We start from the raw sequence: 22,038 nt of genomic DNA on the forward strand, positions 1-22,038 counted from the left end.
AATATTGCATTCTACGTATGAGTGTACATTTATGGTCTAAGCAAATTAAAGCTTTATATTAAATTTATCAGTTGATTAGAGTTAAATATATGGGCTTATGGATGGCTCTATTAAATTATTACACTGAAATTACCCACGATTGAATTGAATGTGAGAATAATTTAATCTTGATATATGGCATAAGTACAATATAGTTTATTTAGTTGAATAAAAAGATTCTTTAATTTTTTTAAATTAGTAAATTACAGAGAACTTTAAAATATCATAAACATGACAGATTTCTTTCTATTATTAAATTCTTTCAATAAATGGGTGATGAGACGTTTTGTTTTACTTGTCAAAGTTAAAAAAAAATGTTGTTTATTATGTAATAGGTCTCCATAAAAAATACTCATAAGTTTGTCTTTTTTTTTCTTTCTTGATTATAGTCAGGTGAAGAATACAAATTTTAATTAATGACATACTCTTGTTATTTTTATGAGTACAAGCTTAATTAAAGTTATTGGAAATTATTTTTTACTTTTTCTGATTCTAGGTATGAGACACTAGAATTTTAATTGAATATCATGCGGTTGTATAGCCTTATTTAAATCAGTGTTCTGATATTTTTTAGAGTGTACACATATGTGTTAACTCTTTAGTGACTACGGGCTGAAAACAACGTCTTAATGATATTATTTAACATTTGGGCAATAATAAAACATTTTTATAATTTAATTTTTTAAATAATAGCATTATTAGACATATTTTAAGAGAATGTGTCAACTTATTCTAGGAAAACTTGTGAGAAAATTTCATTTAAAATAATGTTTCTGTGTTTCATTAATGCATTGTGATTAATGCAGCAGATTTTTTTCTTATCAGTTTTAATTCCATGCATATTATGTCTATATATTTATGCATATACTTACATATAAGCGACTATTAGTATAGTATTGCTAATAATAAAATAATAACAATAAAAAAAAAGGTCATTCGGCAGACGTTTTCTGTCATTAAATATGGTTGCAAAATAAAAATAAATATTAAAATACTCGTATTATTTATAACGCATTTACGTTTTTCGTATGGCTTTAGTGGTTTTACTCGTAATATAGTCTGTGATTGTCAATAATTTCTCTCTTTTTATGTTTTATTTAATTGTATTTAGAAAATAAATCTTTGGAACCGTTGATATTTTTAATTAAATATTGGATTACATTACGTGACACAAAATATTACAATTGTAAAGTAATTGTGTTAAAGATTTATTTTAGATATTTGGTTTTTATTTTTAACTTTCTAATTTTCATAAAACGTAAGGAAATTTTATAATTAAAAAAGAAAATATAGTATAAAGAAAATACCGTATATGAAAAACTCGCAATATTGCTGATAAAAATAAGAAAATTTAAGGAAAATATCATCTTACAAATGTGGAAAGTTGATTTTGATATTCAAAAGTGTTATTAAGAGACATACAGACGTGCTGATATTCATAAGATATAAAGATGTCTTCTTATTAGATTATGAAAGAATTTTCACTTTCAACTTGAAATAAAATGGAATAAAATAAAAAAAAGTATTTCTATTAACTCTTATAGGTTTCTTTCCATACTTTCATCGCTCGGTACACATTTCATGTTACAACATTGTGGTTGAGGTATACTAAATGTCATTTTATCACAAAAAAGAGATTAAATAACAGTTTGTATATATATATGTGATTTTTACCAAAATTGAAAAAACTCCTCCACTATTTTATTGTAGTCAAGAGTTTTCTAAATAAAACGGGTACCCAGCTCCCTTCCTGACAAGAATACGGCGTACTGTGTTTTAGGCGCAAAACTTAAATTAGGCTCAAATAAAAAAACAATACTCGTAAGTCATTTGAAAAATTTAAGAAAATATTGTCAATTTCTTTTCTAAATAAATTGTGAGTTACAAGAGATAAGACGTGAGAAACCATTTTACCATCATAGAGAACACTTTTGTACACAGTAATTGCATATTATCTGCAAGTTCATGTTAAAATAAAGCTAGACATAATATACATACATACACATGTATGCATAATGTCATATCTATTTTCGAATTAACATAATATTTTCTGGTTGTTCATATATATACGTTCTGAACGTATTATATGTGTAATATTTTTAAATTTATGTGTAAGCAATTTTATTGCCAGAATTTTAATAGTAAAATTATTTGGATTACATCCAAAATGCATTAAGACGGTATTAATATTCAATTACTCTAATTTTTTTTATGCTTTTTTTACTGATTGAATTGGAAGTACTTTTAGTTCACGAGTGTTCATGAGTGTACATGTAAGCTACTAGCTGGGCAATTTTATCTCATGTGATTCCCAAACGTTTTCATCTTCCAACAACAGTTTTTCTTTTCTTTCTGTATTAAAACTTACATCCAGATAGTAGCGATAAAGTGACAGTAAATGAAAGTAATCATTTGACAGATGCAGAAAGTTATGTATTTGAAAACGATTACTGCATGACAGTAGCACATTAACATCATATACTTGTGACATCTATTGTGTGAAAAACTAAAAACTTTTTTATTTCCCTCTTTCGCCCTCCATCAATCTCTCTCTTTCTCTCTCTCTCTCTCTCTGTAAATAAAATTAAATAATGACCCTGGTAGCATTGTTTTATAAAAAAAAATACTAGAACCAAACTAGCAATGGGTGCCCCCAAAATCAAAAATTAAAACAATTTTTATGTTGTTTTTTTTTTTTTCGTTTTTTATTTGAAAAAAGAAAAAAAAATTTTTTCTCATCTCTTTATTTTAATTTCAAATTTCCGCGCTTTATATACTTTTAGTTTTGTTTTTTTATTTCGCGTTTTTGCATTTTTGATCATTTTAATATTATATTTATGGTTTTATATATTTTATTTATTTCTGTTATGTATATATTTATTATGTATTATTTAAGCTTATACTATTAAGTATATTATGTACAAGTTCAGATTCTGTAGAACTTTGAATGACACTTCCGCTTTTTAGAATTTTTCTTTGTATTTTTCTTGTTTGTTTTTTTTTTTTGTAATTTTTATTATTTTTGTGTATTTTCTATATTATAATAATATTATTTAATTTTTTTATACAAAATAATAATAAAAATTAACAAAAAAAAAAAAATAAATAACAGAAAAATACCAAGTGTATATGTGTGTGTTATGTTTTTTGTATTTGTATATAAGTTTTTGTGTATCTGAACTAAATAATATTATATTTTGTCAATTGAAAAGTACAAAAAGAAAAGTAAGTAAAATAGAAAGGAGAGTAAAAAGACACGAGTAAATTATTAATTTTTTTTTTTTGATAAATGCATAATATAAAAAGCAAAAAGAGGGAAAATAAAAAGGGATTTTTATCCCAATTTTGAAATATAATATGGGAATTTTAATAAAAATATCCAAGAAATTTACGATATAGAGCAATAATTTTGCACAGAATTTTATATTTTTTTTGTTTTTTTCTTTTTTTAATATTTACTATAAAATATGTTTTTTTTTTACGTTTAACTAATCTTAATTTTTTTTTTTTATTTAAATAACTTAATTTCCATTTGACATACATTTAATTTTTTTTTTAATAATATTTTTTTTTTATTTTTTTTTATTTTTCTGTATTTTCTCCCATAAATTTCTTACATTTGGTATTAATTTTTTAATTTTTATTTTATATATATATATAAACTTTACTGTTAAGTGAAAAACACTAACATATATATATATATATATATATAAATCTTAATATTTATTGTCGTTATCTATAAATATTATAATATATTCTATAAATTATATTATAATATTTACAAAAAAAAAATTTTATTAATTAATAAATGAGTTTTATATAATATAATTTAATAATCATTTTATTTATTTATTTATTAATTTTTTCATTTGATTCGTAACATATAAGTAAATCTCGTAAAAATAAAATGTTTTGAGTGTTTACTGTATATATAATGTTTGTCTGTTATGTGTGTGTATTATGTATAATATATTTATGAATAAATTTTGTATTTGTTGTGTGTTTTTTAATAATATATTGTGTTTTTGTTTTTTAAATTCTAATATACATTACAGATTTTTTGTTATAATGTATTTATATACGAAAATGAGTTGAAATCTAAATATAAATATTTGTGACAATTTTATTAATTTGTATAAGAGTCAATTTTATGTTTATAATCATTTATATATACAATAATTAATATATGCAAGAAAGAGACACACAAACAAAATACTTAATAATATTTTAAAATAATTCTATATTTCTCTATATTTTAAAGAATTTTTAATTACCTTAAACAAATCAAAAATAGAATTTGTTTATAACAAAGGCAACTAGGCTTATTAAATAGATGTACCGAAATTTTTTTGTTTTAAAATAAAGAAATATAATTAAATATCAAATGCAGCTCAATATAATAAATTTTTTGCAATGCAATTAATAAAAGAAACATTATCGATGGTATCTTTAACAAAAAAAAAAAATATTTTTCATATGAAAATTTGCATTTATAAATATTTTAAATTTTTTTCGTTTAAAAATAAAATTAATTAATTTTTAATGGAATAATGTTACGAGTATATATGTAATATTGTGATTATATATATAAATATGAATATTAATTGTATAAATATAATATTTGTATGTTTTAAAGACAATTTATGTCAAATGTTTAATAATAATAAAAATATAATAATAATTTTTTTTTGTTTTTGTTCAATTAAAAATTAAAAATTTAGTTTTAATATTTGTAAACATAAATTCGATTATTTTTATAATAATATGACAATAAAATCAAAAATTTACTTTATATATAATAAATAATTTAATTATTTACTTAAGAATTAAAAAAAAAGTCATGCAATATTTTAAATTCTTCTTATAATAAATAAATTTCATAAAATGTAAATTCTTTTTTTCCTCAAAAATTTTAAATAATATTTTTTTAATATATAAATGATTATTGGTAAATATAATAAATACATGCTCATATATAATATATTTTTTTTTAATATTTTAAATTAAATTCTTATTTAATGCGAACAATAATCATAAGTTGGTAAAAAATTTATTCGCAATTTTTAAAAAATAATTCAATAATTTTGCCATTTCTCTATATATTTGATGTTGTTTTTTTTTAATTTCGCAGAAAAGAAAAATGGCGTCATTAAAACAATAAAAAAAGGTTCAGAAATTTAAAAAAAAAATAATTATTAATCTATATAAATTATTATATTTATTATATAAAAATTAAATAATGCAAATTTATCATATAAAAAAAAAATAGTGCAAAAGATGCAACATTGATAATGTCAAAAAAATGTTTTGTGTGTCTATTACCAAATGTTTTAATTATTGTATAAATATATATATATAAATAAAAGTATATATTTAGAGTCAATTCGAAATTTAAAAATTTTCCTTTTGTAAATGCAATAAAGTTTCCTTTAATAACAGCGACTTGAAAATGTGATAATAAATTCAATGTTAAAAACTAACTGACAGTTGACATTAATATTTTTTTTGGCATTTTGTCTACATGTCAAAAATATGTCAAAGAATAAATATTTGAAGTTATTTATCTTGTAATTTTAATAATATTCTTTTTTATTCTAATTGAAAAATGAAATTTTGTTTTTTGATTTTATTTAACAATTATTTCACTGTTTTAATTTTGACATCAATTTTCTTCAGACTCAAAATCAAAAGCAAGTAATGCGTGCTATGAATTATTTTCAGGATTTTCCTGGAAAGCTCAAGTCGTCAATTGGTTAATTAAAAGGATCATTTGTTATTCGAATAAACCCAAAAGTTGTTTTGACATTGTAAATATTGACAATTTTCTTTGGTGTTCGATTTGTAAAATTGTTAAAAATTTTTTTTCATCACAAATTTTATGTTTTGATTTTTTTTTACCTTTACATTTAAACCTATAATTTCTTTCTCTTATTTTGGATTAAAATAGACGATGGTATTTTTATGTATGTAAATATGTAATTTTTGTTTTTATATATGATTTTTCGTTCCGTGACTAGGTTATCTATATATGTATATGTATATAAACTTGTTTCTTTAATTAATAATTTTATAATTGAAATTTTTAATATTTTCATAAATGTTGTATGTGGAGAAATGTATGCACCCAAAATTGTACTGTTATTTTATTCTTTTTTTCTTTTAAATTGTTTTTTTCCTTAATTTAATAACTTACAAAAAAATTTTTTTATTCTTATACACTTTTTGACTAATTTTCTATAATTTCAATATCGAATACATAATTTTTATAGCTTTGATTGTGGTTTTAAATAATAAATTAAATTGATATGCAGACGATAAAATAATTTCGGTTTCAAAATAAAATAATTTTTTTTTTGTTTCAAATTTTTTAATTTTTAATTATCGTAATTTTGGTTAACTATTTATTAATAACTGGGTGAGTATAATTAATTTTAAAGCAAAAAAAAAATATATATATAAATTCGTTTGTTTTCTTTTGTAATTACAATTAAGTCTAAAACAGAAAAGACAAAAAAAAAATGTAAGACTTATAATAAAATATTTTTTTTTTTTAAATTTTTTTTTCTTATAATTTTTTTTTGTTGTTAATTTTATTCTTTGAAATCTCCACCATTTGATGTACCAAGTTCTTCTAATTCGTGTGGATCGTGTGCATGATGTCGATCAATTTTTGATATATCATTTTTCGATAAGTGATTTACTAAAATTGTACCAAGGGAATCACACATAACATTTATTGTGGTACGGAATCGATCTAATAGCCAATCGACAGCAATAATTAATGATACATCTTTAGCTGGTAGGCCAACGGTATCTAATACCATGACCATTGTAACAAGACCAGCTTGTGGGATACCAGCTGCACCAATTGATGCAGCAGTGGCAGTGATACTAACAGCAACAATTGTACCAAATGAATAATATACTTTACGATATTGTGCAATAAATAATGCAGCAACGGCTTCATATAATGCAGTACCGTCCATATTAATTGTAGCACCAACTGGTATAACAAATCTTGTTACTCTCGGATCAATACCCATACCATCTAAACATTTAATTGTAACTGGCATTGTAGCTGAACTTGAACCGGTACCAAATGCTGTTGCTAAAACTTGTGATAATTTTGCAACAAAACGATATGGTAATTTTCTTGTACCCAAAAAGAATAGTACAGCAATTGTTCCAAAACCGTGTAAAAATAAACCTAACATAACCGTTAGGAAATACCATCCAAGTTGTTGTACAACCATACCTAAGGATTTCATTTCAAGAATTTTACCAGTGATTAAGAAACCAACACCGATTGGTGATAACCAAATAACCCATGATGTTATTATCATCATTGCATCACTTAAACACTCAAAGAAATCTTGTAATATTTTACCTTTTTCACGCATTCTTCCAATTGTTGTACCCAATACTATACTAAACATAACCAAACCTAAAACATTTGATCCTTCTTTTTGTTTACCTTTTATAACATACAATTCTAATGGTAAATTCGGATCTGTATTATTTTTAGGTAATGATAATTCAGTACGATATTGGTACATTGTTGTTTGTACAATATTGTCAGTAAACATATTACGTACTAGATCCATAAGGGTATCTGGTGTTAAAACTTTTGTATTTTTTTCAACATCTTCTGTTATTATTTCATCAATTAAATCTTTTTCACCAACTTTACCCGGTTTAATGGCAGTAACTAACATAATACCCAGTATAACAGCACATACGGTTGTTATAAAATAATAAACAATTGCTCTGGTCGCAATTTTACCGGACATACTTAGATCCAATGAACCGATAGCGCTTGTTATCGATGATACCAATAATGGTACAATTAAACATTTTAGCATACGTAAAAATAGTTCGCCAGGAAACGACACATACATAATTTCTCTGGGCGTCCATGGTCCCGTATTATTTTTTAATAATAAACCAACTGAACCACCAACTAAGACGCCCAATATTGTAAATACAGTCAAGCCATTCTCTTTAACAAAACTTTTCGTTACATTAGATCGAGGCATTTGACTATTTGTCAGATTATTTCTCCACCTTGTTGTAACCCTGGAAAATAGAAATCGTAAATTGAAACGATATATCTTTTGTAATATTATGGATTTTTTGCATATTGTTTTATTTTTTCAACAATTTAGAAAGTAAAATATACATAAATGTAGTTAATGCATGCTTATTTTGTTGAAAAATAAGTTTAAGAAAATTAAAAACATTTTGTGAAGTGGAGTTTAGAGAATTGGCTATTTAATGTAACTTCTGAAAATAATAACTGTATTGAAATTCAGATTCAATTTTGGAAATTATTTAAATATTCGCAAAAATTAAAAGTTGTGAAAAGTTAAACGAAAAAAAAAACAAGTTCAGCTTTATATACAAATGAAATATAAATAAAATGTACACGAAATAGAATTTCTAAAATAAATTCATGCAGAAGAATAATTTAAAAAAATAAGAAACTCTCGTTATTCGAAAAATTTTATAAAATCTAATAACTATTGTATAATTAATATTTGGTCCACAATTTATGACAATTTTTAAACATTTTTACAAAACATAATTTCGGAGATTCTTTTATTGTAAATCGCGTTTCATAAGGTCTAGGCTCAACAAAATACTCATTTGCTGTAAAGGGTTAAATCGCTTGTTTAATCAGGGGCAGATAGCATTTTTATATGGTTAACATCATGACATCATAGATTCCAAGTTTTCATCCAACATCAGTTAAAACAGCCTTTTACTTTATCCATTAATATGTCGTAGGAAAGATTAATCAATAAAAAAGGAAGTTCGACAAAAAATAAACTAATAGCATTAAAATTAAAGACTCACATACGAGGAACCGAAAAGTTGAGTAGTTGAGTTTCATTAACTTGGCAACAAGATCATAAATTTGTTTAATTAATGGGAATAGCTCTGGATTGTAGACGTATTGGAATGACCCACAACCCCTTTAGCGCTTTAAATACAAATAAAAGCTGCTGTAAATGGTACGAGTATATACTAGTTAGAAGCAAAACAAGATTGGAATAATGTAAGTTGACTGCGCTATACCTTATAGGGAGGCTAAACATATTTTTAAAATTTTGTTTTGGGAGATTTGCAGCTCATCAACTAACATAAAATTAGTGTTCATACTATTTACATTTTCTCCTACTTTTTAATGATTTATTAGTTTAATTGTTGTTACTGCATTTTAAAAATAGTAAATAAAATTTGATTTTTAATTGACAAATACATAAACATTTATAAATGTTATATATACATATATATGTATATGTAGTGACTAGCCAGAATTCTATATAATCATTCTATTTCTGGCAGAAATGAATATTTTACAATATAAACACAACAAGAAAGTCGATAAAACAGAACAGATAATCAAAAACCAACAAATTAAAATAAAATCATAGTTTCATTAATTTCATTTTTTTACAGCAATATTCAATGAAACTAAAATTATTTTAGCAAAAGAATTCACCAACAATAATAAAATGTGATATAAAAATATTATAGTAAATTTAAAAATTATGAATGAATTTTTTATTTTAATGGAAAGGATACATAATTTAATGAAAATGCATTGGACTTTTGAACTTATCATATGTGTATATGTTTGTATATACACAGAAATTTATATATGAATACATTCATACCAATGGTCGATCGTTAAGTCTATTTTGAACTTAAAACTTATACAAACAAAAATTACATCAGTCGGAAATATTTCATTAAAAATGCTTTTATTTTATAAATAATAATAATTTATTAACAAATTTTTTTCTAAAATAAAACAAAGAATCAGAACAAAAAAAAAAAATACCAAAGAGTAAATTGAATTCAACTATGTACTCGAAATTCTAAATCAAATTTTATTTTTAAAGGTAGGGTGGCAAATTATTATGTAAAAATATATATATATATACATATATATATTCATTTAAATATACTTTTTTATTTCAATTTAATTTAACTAAAATATGTCTGCACGGAAATGAAAATGGTACTATGTAAGCGATAAACTGATCATTAACTGGGGAGTTTTATAATACAGTCGTCGGACGCTCATATAAGCAACACGCTTATAAAGAAAACTCGCTTAAATGAAATCAGAAAAATATACCCATTTTTTTTAATATTCATTTATATGTGAATTTACACGTGTATATGCAACGCGGGTAATTGCAAAACTCAGTTGAAACCAAATATTTCTAAAGTCACAAAATTAAAATCTCTTGTATATTTATGTGCAAATATTTTTAGATCAAAAAAAAATTTTCATTTAATTTTTCTATTTTTGGTATCACTTAAAATTTTTATGTCAAAGTGGCATATTATTGTGAACTGATAAGATTTTTAGATGTCAAATTATGTTTCAAGTGGTTTTCATGTGTACTACATTGCGAGTTTTGAATAAAAACAATATATGTACGATTTGGGATAAGTACACATTAATTACTTATATGCGAATTCTTAATAAATGAAAAGCTCAATTAAATGCAACGAATTTTCGTAAGCATATACCCATGCTCTACTGCAATATACATATACATAGTGAAAAACACAGGTATGTAAGTACAATATGTAATGTCTGAACAATTTATATGTAATGTATAGGTGTAAAATCTTAATTTTTTTTATGTAAGAAAAATCAAAAGAAATTTTACAAAATTAATAAAAATTTAAAATTCGAGACACCTTGTTTTCTTATATGTAATTCGTACAATTAATTGCTCCATTCTGAAAGTATGAAAAAACAATGTTTTTCAACAAATTTCAACAAATTGATTTAATGTAAGATTCCAATGATATTAAGATAATATTTTCAATTTTACATATAAAATTTAATTAAATGCATATTGTGATCGATATTCAGTATACGAGTATCAGACATTTTTGCTGAAATCTGCGATATAATCACAAAATTTAAATTATGAGTTTAGGAAATTTAAGAATTTTAGGAAATTAGGAAGCATTTAACTTCAAATTTAAACTAAATTATCATTGAAAAATAGGAGAAAATAATAGAATTTAACACATATTTTAAAATTATTAATTCAAAATATACAAATAGTTAAGTAAAATTTATGAAATTCCTATTCATTTCAAAAATTAAAAAAAATGTATAAAATTCTACTTGTACTCGGAACAAAGTCCATTTATTTTATTATTCCAATTCCAGTAAAATTTATTTCTTTGGTTTTCTTATATTTTAAGATCACGTTAATTATTTCACTAAATTAATAATTTATTTCCAGAAAAAAAATTTTTAAAAAATTTCACACATCCTCAGGTTAAGAAATCCCAATAGAAATTTTATTTAACTACAAAATATTTTCAATATTAATTTTTTAATTCTTTTAACAGTTTCTCGATTGAATTTATTTTTCAATCGCGTGCAAATTTACTCATCTAAAGCTTTAATATAAAAAATTTCAATATTATTCAGAAGTATTTTTAATTTCTTACAAATTAATTATTGCAAAAACAATTGCATTCACATTGGTACGTTTTTCAATCCGTTTTATAAAATTTCAAAATTTTTTCTAAAAAATAATTCTGTGAACAAAACTTTTTTGGTACAAAAAAAAATAACTTGTTTATATTAAGCAACTGTCTTTAAATTCAGTTTTAGACAAAATCACTTTATTTTAAAGAATTTTGTGGGAATGTGTCGTGTCCTTTCTTGTTTCAAAATTTACACATTGGCTTTAATTTTTCATGATTCCATTTGGTGTAATCCTTTATTAATTTGTTGATTGGAGTAAAATTTTCATATTTTTAGCTTTAGTGCACATAATTTTAATACTTTTTTGTAAAATACTTAATATTGCAATTTATTGCATATTTTAAAATTAATTTTTTTTTTTATAAATTTTGGTGAATGGAAGAAAAAAAAAATTCTACCTTCCTTAAATTTTTTTGATTTATTAAAGTTTTTTAAATGCATTCACGTTTCCCGTTATTATGCTTTTAATTTTTATAAACTAGGTTTACACTTCGAGATCCGAAAATATACTACCGTTGCCATATTTTATGACATGAAATCATCTATTTTTTCAAACGAAAATTTCAAATCAAAATGAATTCGGTTGTCTATTCGCAGTCAATAATATGTGAATCACAAACTATAAATGTATGTACATACAATCCTAAATTAAATTCATTAAATAGAACAATATATTAATATCTAAATTAATATAAATATGTTTGTACATGATCTGTTATCTATGTATGCAAATTTGTATAGCATGTATATTATGCAAGTATACATGTATTTGCCAGTATTTATCTAAGAATTCATTTGCACAAAAATATTATCATAAATGAGGGCCCTAAAATTATTAATTTATATACTTTACATACTCGTATATATACTTATTATATATAAAATTAAAAACAAAGAAATAGGTCAATTTTTTATTCGTTTAGTATGTATGATTAAAAATTATATAGTCATTCCGATTTTGAACGATGAATTTTTGTTAGCAACTTTTTAGTTACGTTTCCCATATTTTCATATACCGAAATTAGCCGAATGTTTAAGTAGTCGATCTTATATAGTACTATATGTATGTATATCATTTTAAAATAAAGCAAAGCTTATTCATACATTTTTAATATTAAGAAGTGTGAATAATATGAAAATTTAGATCGACTTGTAATGGAATGATACAGCAGATAGTTTTATGGGATGGGGATTCAAATAAAGTAAGTTACATTGCTATATGTTACTGACATATGTGTGTGCATGTATATCATCAGAAAAGTTGTACAACAGTCATGTTTATGATTGCTTGTCATGTATGTAAATATTTTCGATTTCATTCTATTTTTTTTCTATTTTTTGATTTTATTATAATAAATTCCATTTTGACAAGTTTTGTACCTTAATAATTTTCTCATGTACTGAGTGTATTATTTTTAAACAATTTTTTATAATAACAATAGTTATAAATTTTTTAATATAATAATGTACAATATATACATATTATGTATCTTTATATAAATGTATGCATATGAATGTAAAATTACGTAAATGAATTCTTATTATGCATCTATATACTTACATTTATATATATATAAATATATATATCACAATAAATCACCTATAGTATTACTATAAAATTGTATGTCATGTAGAAACTTAACTGATTCTCACTCATATATTGAGTATATCTGAATTGAAAGTTTCCGTGATTTGTATATAATCTGATATTAGCCTCTTTTGAAATTGTTTATAGTAAAATAAAATTTGTATGTATATGCATATTCATATAATATTCTATATAAGTATATACATAGATCTGTACGTATAAAATATAAATTATTTTATAATTTTATTGTCAATGAAAACAATTGAGTTGCAGAAAATGTAAATATTATGTATGTATGTGTTTATACATCTATAAATACATACATATAATATTTATAGTCAATCTACCACAAATATTGAGTGATTTACTATTTCCAGTCGACTTCAATTCAATTTTTATTAAATTTAATTAAATGAATGGCAAGTAAAATACATCATATAACGTAATTGCATGTATGTACAGTTAAATGATTTAAATTTAATAATAATCAAACTTTTTTTTAATAACTACTTAATTTGTTTTTTAAAAGTTTAATTAATGTCTGTGATTTTATTTAATATAAACATACTAAAATGAATAGTGTCAATTTGATTTTAATAGCAATTAAAATGGTATAACTGAATGAGTAATAGTTATATGATTTAACACTTGTTTTTCAAAATTTCAACAGATTGTCAATAAACAAATTAATTTTAGCACTTTTCCAAAAGAAATTGGAAAAGTGCTTATTATAGTGTCACTCTATTCGTTCGTGTGTCTGTTTACATGATTACCAAACTTGTACACCCTTTAAGCTTAAGTTTCAGGAAGATGATATTATAAATACAAATAAATGTGGACTGGAAATTTTTTGGTAAAAGAACACTTTTATTTATCTCCTCCCATCTCCAAAACCTGCCATTTTTACTACTGGCTTCTTCTACTGCGAAAAAGCATAGTCAAACATTACAGTTTTACCTATTTAAATTTTCGACACCTTGTATTTCTGAACAAAGAGGTAACGACAAATTTCTAGTTATCAAAAGATATAATTATATCTTTATTGACTTACACAATTAACAATATAACTCGATTGCATTGTGTTAACGTTACTTTAAATTTTTTTTTCTCATCCTGGTGGTATGCAATTATTTGGTATATTAATGAAAGTAATTTTTTTTACTTTCACTTGTTTTCAAGGAAAAAGTGCTGCTTTAAAAACTATTAGTCCGAATTTATTTGGTAACATTTCGGTTTTTACACGTTCAATAATAAAATTCTTAAACAGTCTGTTATGCAATGAAATCAATTTATTTAAGTGAATAAAACGGTCGAAATCATACTGTCAAGTCGAAGTGAAATTATTGAACTGCTTAAATATAAAAGTTGGCTAATTGAGTTACTTTTACAAATTTCATCTCTGAACTTAAATTTACACTTACACAATTCATAGAAATTCTGTATATTTCTCAATAATTCATGAACTATAAAAATTTCTTAACCAAAAAATACTAACAAAAGGGTTATTTAAGTTTATTATTACTTTGTAAATAAAGCTTGAACAAACGATTACATCATCATCAAAAAATGTTCTAAAAGTTTCTATAATGTAGTTTATACTCGTACTTTACTCTTTTCTTATGCCGCAATTGACTGATAAAGTGTGATTTTAATTCACTACCTTCACTATAAAAGTTTATGTACATAAAAAAATTAAATAAAAATAAAAACATTTCTTATTTTTCTCTAAGGTATAAGTATATTTATAAGATCTCATTTTATGATAAGAGTATCTTAAATTGAGTTTTAAATAAAGCAAAAAAAATTATTTAAAAAAACAGTAATAAAAAATTTCTATTTGGTTTACAAATTTGAAAGTAATCCCATTTATTTAAGCTGTGTGAAAACCCGCTTGAAAGCTTCCTGTACCAGCAGTGAATAAATGAAACAATCATTTGTTAGGTTTAATCGAATACAAAATTTGATCAAAGTGACTGATAAGCTGTACATATGTAGATATATTTATAAAGCATAAAGTCACTCGGTCAGCTCATTAATATTCGATTAAAATTTCAATTTTAATTAAATTTTCTTTCACATAATTCACTGTTGCACCAGTAGCGCGGAAAATCCACTTGACATAGAAGTGTATTTATTTGTTCCCTACAAAATTCATACAATTGATTGTTGAATAACAACGAAACTAGTCAATCTTATCAAATTATTGTTAAATATTTACTTATGTAGTATTTATTTATTAGAAGCAAACATTGATAATCAAGCAGAATTTTGTGTATACAAGATAACGAACAGGCACATTTTTTAAATTTTTATCACTTGTACTGATCAGGTTGTACTTTTATATTTACCTAAAAGTAAGTAAATAATTATGTATCTGAACTTATCTTCAACTGCAGACCTACTTGTCGCGTGACATTATTATGGGTTATATCGAAAACTAATAATGAATTACAGAATTCAAGAAACTATTTTTAATGGTCATAAAAATTAATGAGATGAATTTGATTTTAATAAACAATCTATTATACATGGATTTTTATATGCAAAAAAAAAACGTAAGAAAAATCTAAAAAAATTTTTACTTCTTTAAATTAAAATTTTTGTCACATTGTCAACAAATTATTATTCCAAAGAATTCTCCTTATTAACTATACTTTAGAGAACATTGCTGTTATTTATGATTGTAAAACATAGTTTAAGTTTTCTTCATTTGGAATGAAATTAAATTAAAAAATGTTGTTGCTTATAAAGAAAGTCTTATTAATTAAAATACTTAATAATAGTGACTAAGATAGGCTGCATTATAAGAGCAATCATTCATTTTTAGTTATCATATTATGTGTGAAATAAAGTTTGTAGATAAAATATGAATATTAAACTTAGCGTTGTAGAAATTGGGCATAATTATGTAACCGTAAATTGAAAGTAAATTAATAAATTTTTGGTTTCGTTTTTTTTTGACACCGATTAGAATAGAACGCAATATATTATTTACTTTATGGGGGGGGGAATACTTTTATTTACATCAGCTACCGATTTAAATTGCAGCTTTGAATAATATTGAACGAGCTTTTAGTGATACTTCGGATGTGTGAAAAAAATAAGATTCAACTCTAAGAATAAACCATTTAAAACGTTGGTTACTTATATAACAAACTTTAAATTTTCAAAATAATTTTCAATGTCAATGCACTTATAAGTAAAACAATAGATTTTTTTACTTAACAATTAAATTCCACTAGTTTTACTTTAAATTATGTAATCCAATAGAATTTTACAATTTTCAATCATAACAAATTAATTAATTTGTTAACCACATTTGGAGACAATTTTTATTGTAATCTGGCCATCAAAAATAAGATATTTAAAATATTTTGACAGGAAACTTTTACAATCTAACCACAAAATTGTTGGATTAATTTTTTTTTTAATTAACTGCACATTATTTCAAATTTTCACAATTAATAATAAATTAAAAATTTCAAGATCATTAAATGGTATTTTTTTTTAAATTTTAATTCACAATACTTGGTTTATCGTAAAATTGCGGGCGGCTATACTACAAAAATATTTTGGTAATAAAAAATTAAAAATCTATTGAAAAAACCTATAAAAATTGTTTGTTTATATTCTCAAGTGTGCGGTTGGAGATTTTCAATAATAAAACACCGAAATTAATTACTATTTCCATTTTCCACTTCATCAAGATAATTGGTGTTTATCTATGAGCACGTGTTTTTAATAATAAATTTTAAGAAAAATCAAGTTCAAATAAATGGAAATTATTTTCTGCATGTAGTGTATCTTTTAGTAAAAGCGTGCCATGTAATTATTATGATAAAAAGAACAAATTATGTTTTTATAAAAAATAAAAGCTATTTTATGACGCCATTGTGAACGAATCAAGTTAACATGTAAGAATATGGAATTAAGGAGGTAGTTTACATGTGAAAATATTAAAATTGAGTTGAAATTATAAGTCATATTTTAATGTCATTACTTATTCTACATTTATAATTTGATTTACATACATAGGTCATACTGTGTTACTGGTATACACTAGCTTATTCAGCAATTAACATTAAAATGCTGAATTGACAATTTGACTTATTCAATAATAAGTCAAATTGTCAATTCAGCATTTCAAAAATCAAAATTTTTAGACGTGCACTGCAAAATTTGACCTGAGTTTACACGTGTAGATTTGCATTGAATTTATGTGGGTGGGTGTGGTGAGTTAAACTAATATTGAAGAAAAATTTTAAGTATTATTTGGAAGTAAATATATAAAAATGTTAAAAAATTAAAAACATATTTTTATTTAAGCAATACATACAAACATAAAAACCAATTTATTAACCAGTTTATTAAATTTATCGACGCATACTTGTGTCAAGGGCTAAAAAAAAACAATAATTTCAACTACATAAATATATTTATGTATTAGAAAACTATTCTTATTAAATTAAGTTTAATTCAATTTATATTAAATTTATGACAAAATGAATTTTCAAAAGCGGGCACCGTTTATTAAATTTTTCTTAACAAACTCATGTCAATAGAACTTCTTATTAAATTTAGTACACTTAAGTTTTGTCGGAAATTATTTTTTTAGCTCATAAAAAGCTTTTCTATTTTTGGTGAGAAAAATTTCAAAATAATTTTTAGGCGATAGCCTGTTAAACACTTTCTTAGGTCAAGTCAGTAGTGGTTTTATGTGGTGGAATTATTTTTTTAAATATATACATATATATATATATATATATATATATATATATATATATCAAGCTTTGAGCCAATTTCTCAAACTCTATAAATGGTGTATTAAAATTAAACTCTGTTAATGGTGGATTTAAGTAATAAATTTTTTTTCAAGTTCTACATATAATTTGTATGTATTGTATGTATTATTAAACGACCTAAAAGATCTTAGAATTTTTTTTTTACTTATAAAGTTTTATAAAGCAAAATTCAAGGACAAAACTTTAATTAACATAAAGAATTTTTTGAACTTAGAATTTATTAGGGTTTTAAAATTTTTTTTTTTTTCTTGTATATACATATATGTATTATGTATTTAAATATGTATATGACATTAGCTGGAGTATACAGCGACATCTTTGAATGTGTTGATTTATAATATTTTAGTTTGTTAGTAAAGAAAATGTTACAGTTATAAATAAGCAATCGGTAAATAAAAGTTCTAAAAGCGACAAAAGCGAAGTTCAAATTATCATGCTTTTTGTTTTCATCACAGAAAGTGCTGATAAGAATGGAACTTTCTCTGTTTAACAGCTGTTGAACAAAACCAAATAAAAATGAATTGATAAAACAACTATGTATATGTAAAATTTTCATGTTTTTTTTATAAAAACACGTTTATGTATTTCTAGAATTTTATTATTATTCTTTGTAGAAATTAACATTAAAATGTTGATTAGATCTTCAATCAAATTATTGAGCAACACAATTTTAATTTCTGAATAAATTAGATTCCAGCTGTCAAAAGTCAAAAATGTGATTTTAGCATTTCATTGCTTTTCGAGAGTTTATTTTGTCAATATTTGTTTTGTTTGTACGTCTCTAAATTAGTTCTATAAGTTCTTTTTTCAAATATTATAATAAATAAGTGTTATAAACAAGTTTTCTTGCAATATAATGCAAACTTTTAATATTGCCACTTAGGTGGAGTAATAAGATTATCTAAATTTTAAAGAAAATTTAAATATTCAAAAATATTAAATATAGTATACACATTATTTAAGTTTCACTAAATTCAAAAAAAGTATCAATATTGTGTATGAATAATTTTTAAAAAAATAGATTAAATTAATTAAAACTGTTATATTCATTATGGAAATAATCACAAATGGCATTTCAATCAAATGAAATAAATTACAAAACAATTTATATACTAAGTAGATCAAAATGCATTCAGCTTTTGACTAACAAAATTGTATGTCATGCTTGAAGTATATATGTACATTTACTACTAAAATAAACTTTTTTTTCTAAATATAAAAATTAGTTAAATTGATTATTCTATTTAAAATTCATTTAACTTTTTGTAGTCTAAATAAATTGAAAATTGTTAAATTCGACAAGTTCTGTTTATAATAAGTAAAGACTTATTAATTATGCCTAATTTAGGGTAATTCTTAATTAATTAAACAATTTTTTGTTCAAATTAGTTATAAACAGCACTTTCAGCAAACATATAATAAAATTTCATAATTTATTAAAAAAAAATCGCAATTACGCTAGCTAATTATTTTCTATTTAAATAAATTTTAAAAATTTTAACTTAAAAATGCTAGGTATACATAGGTAAACAGTTCTGAATTTTTCATTCTGGTTTATTCATTATAGTAATTGAAATCGTATAAGTATTTAAAAACCATTTTTTAAGCTCGATTAAAGTACATTATCACATAATATTTTAAAAATATTTACTATTTTAATATTGAAATAAGTATAAATACACATAATCAATTAAACATAATATGTATATGCATGAATATGTATGTGAGTATACTCGGATTGAAAACATACAAGTTTTATGTAAATATATGAATATATTATTATGTTTATACTGACGAATAAGTAAAAAATAACATAATTAATAAAATATTCCCTCATTAATAATTTATTTTCCACGAAAGTGTTCCTTAACTTTTATTTCAGAATGTGAATGATGAACCTATTATGTAATTATTTTTGCTTTTATATTACTTATTCAAATTATCGTATTAATTATAGTGTTATTGTGAATAGTTTTAAAGTTTTATGTTACAATAAATCAAATCATCGTGAATTTTTAATAGTGTATTCAAAAATTATAATTTTAATTTTCTAATCAAAAACTAAAATTAAGTATTTTCTTTTAAATTATTATTATTTAAAAATTTCTAAAATTTTGAGAATCGCCGATTACATTTTTTTAAAACAATTATTTTCAACTTAACTATAGTACATATTGTATATTTAAAATAGTTTCACATTAATTTGTTTTTTTTTTTTAAGAAATTGCAATAAATTAATTTTTTTCCTAAACTTTATTCAAACTTATCTAAATAACACGTTGAATTTTTGATAAATATTGTATTAAGAGATTGTGAATTATTTTTGACATTATGTGTGTACATAAGAAAATTGAAATTATCAAATTTTAATTATCGCAATCATTTACATTTAATTAATTATTTAATCAAAAGTAAGTACGAATTATTTGAAATTATTTCAAAATATTATTATTGAATTAAACTAACCTTTATATTTCAGATTAACTTTTAGTATTTTATGTGTATACGATGTTTTCTCTTCGTTGGCTACGTTTTGCAATATCCAAAAACAAATATTTTTTTCCACTGTCTCAGAACTTTATTGGTTATTCATTCAAACAATGTGAACTTTTAATGTTTATAAGTTAAAAGAAAATGAAACACAATATGGGAAAGTTCTAAAACGTATGCAAAAATTCTTTTTTCAAAAACACAACGAAAAATATTAGAAATAATAAAAACACGGACTAAATAATGTAAAATTAATAATAATGAGCAAAAAAAAAAAAAAGAAATTTATTTGTTTTCTATTTTAAACCGGTTAGTCGTTTCAAAGGTTGAGCTATAACTAAAATAGAATTTTTAATTTTACAATAAGACTCAAAAGAAACACATTTCTGAAGCTCATATCTCATCGCGTATAAAGAGTACTACAAGCACACATACATATGTGTGTATAATAATAATATGATATTGCTAATGATTCGTACACATTCACATATGTACACTTTTATACGGTTTGCCCCTTCTTCTTATATTCGTCTATATACGTTCAACAATTTCTGAACTAGGTATTGAAAGTGTTTGAACTCATATATTACAGGGAGATATACAAAAAAAAAGCTTTATTTAATCATAGTTTTCCCAATGTTTAAACACATTTTGAATTTATATTTTGTATTTGGATATTTTAAGTAAGATATTTTTGAAATAAAATATTAAGATCAACGTTTTGCAACAATGCATAATTTATTCTAATGCTAACATTGACTATATACATATATAATTCAGCATTTTGGCATTATCAATATAAAATATGCCTATATTAACATTATTTTCACATAGAGGACAGTGAATTTCAAATAAAATTATATTTTTAAGTTAATTTTTTAAAATTATATTTTAATTTTATTTTCTCTAATCTACATTCTCATTTTGTTAAAAATATCTTAAACTAATTTGAAAATATTAAACATAAATACAGAATTCAGCAATATAAGCTAAATAATGTATAAACATAGGAGAATTAAAATTTTAATGTCAGGAATTTTTAATTTAAGCAAAATATTAATATGGAAATAATTATAATTTTGTTCAAATTTTTAGAAAAACACCCTATCAAATGAAACTGTAAAAGGTACTATAGAAAAGCGTTTTTCGACCTAAAATACGAGAAAATAATAACTTTGAGAAAGAAAATGTTTTATATAATTTTTTTATACTCTCATCTTAAATCGTAATTCCTGATTTGTATATCGAAACCATTGGTGTGAAGAGAAATCAAGATAGAAAGTACATTTACATAGTATTATGTAGGTAAAAATATATGAATATAATAATGTGTACAGTAGATAAAGTTATCAAATTATAAATGGTAATGTGTATCAAAATTGTAACAGTTAATCAATTATTTTCTTATCTAGGAAAAATGGAACATTTTCTATTTATAAATAAGGAAAAAAATAACAATCAAGGTAAATTTTTTTGATAATTCCTTGAACAAAAAAGAATAGTAGCTTCATAATTCGAAAACATAACTTCAACATAAAAGCGAGACAAAAATGCAGAACCACTATGAAAAACACTTCAGTCCTGCT

The 22,038-nt window shown here is 22.7% G+C and overlaps 1 protein-coding gene across 7 annotated transcripts in view; it reads right to left on the reverse strand.

The window, feature by feature from the left end:
• Positions 1-3,331: 3,331 nt before the first annotated feature.
• The window catches only part of LOC129605589 (excitatory amino acid transporter 1), a 48,330-nt gene continuing 29,623 nt past the window's right edge, over positions 3,332-22,038 (reverse strand). For 3 of the 7 annotated variants that reach the window (XM_055515454.1, XM_055515456.1, XM_055515451.1), the window contains exon 2: positions 3,332-8,115. In XM_055515454.1, coding sequence (XP_055371429.1) covers positions 6,630-8,075 — 1,446 coding nt within the window. In that variant the 5' untranslated portion in view covers positions 8,076-8,115 and the 3' untranslated portion in view covers positions 3,332-6,629. Of the gene's footprint in view, positions 8,116-10,761; positions 10,804-11,532; positions 11,943-11,970; positions 12,130-20,428; positions 20,771-22,038 lie in introns of those variants that run through there. The other 4 variants (XM_055515450.1, XM_055515452.1, XM_055515453.1 and 1 more) reach the window with 4 other exon arrangements.

The sequence above is a fragment of the Condylostylus longicornis genome, unplaced genomic scaffold (assembly GCF_029603195.1).
Source record: "Condylostylus longicornis isolate FDR11 unplaced genomic scaffold, ASM2960319v2 ptg000013l, whole genome shotgun sequence".
Classification (NCBI taxonomy): domain Eukaryota; kingdom Metazoa; phylum Arthropoda; class Insecta; order Diptera; family Dolichopodidae; genus Condylostylus; species Condylostylus longicornis.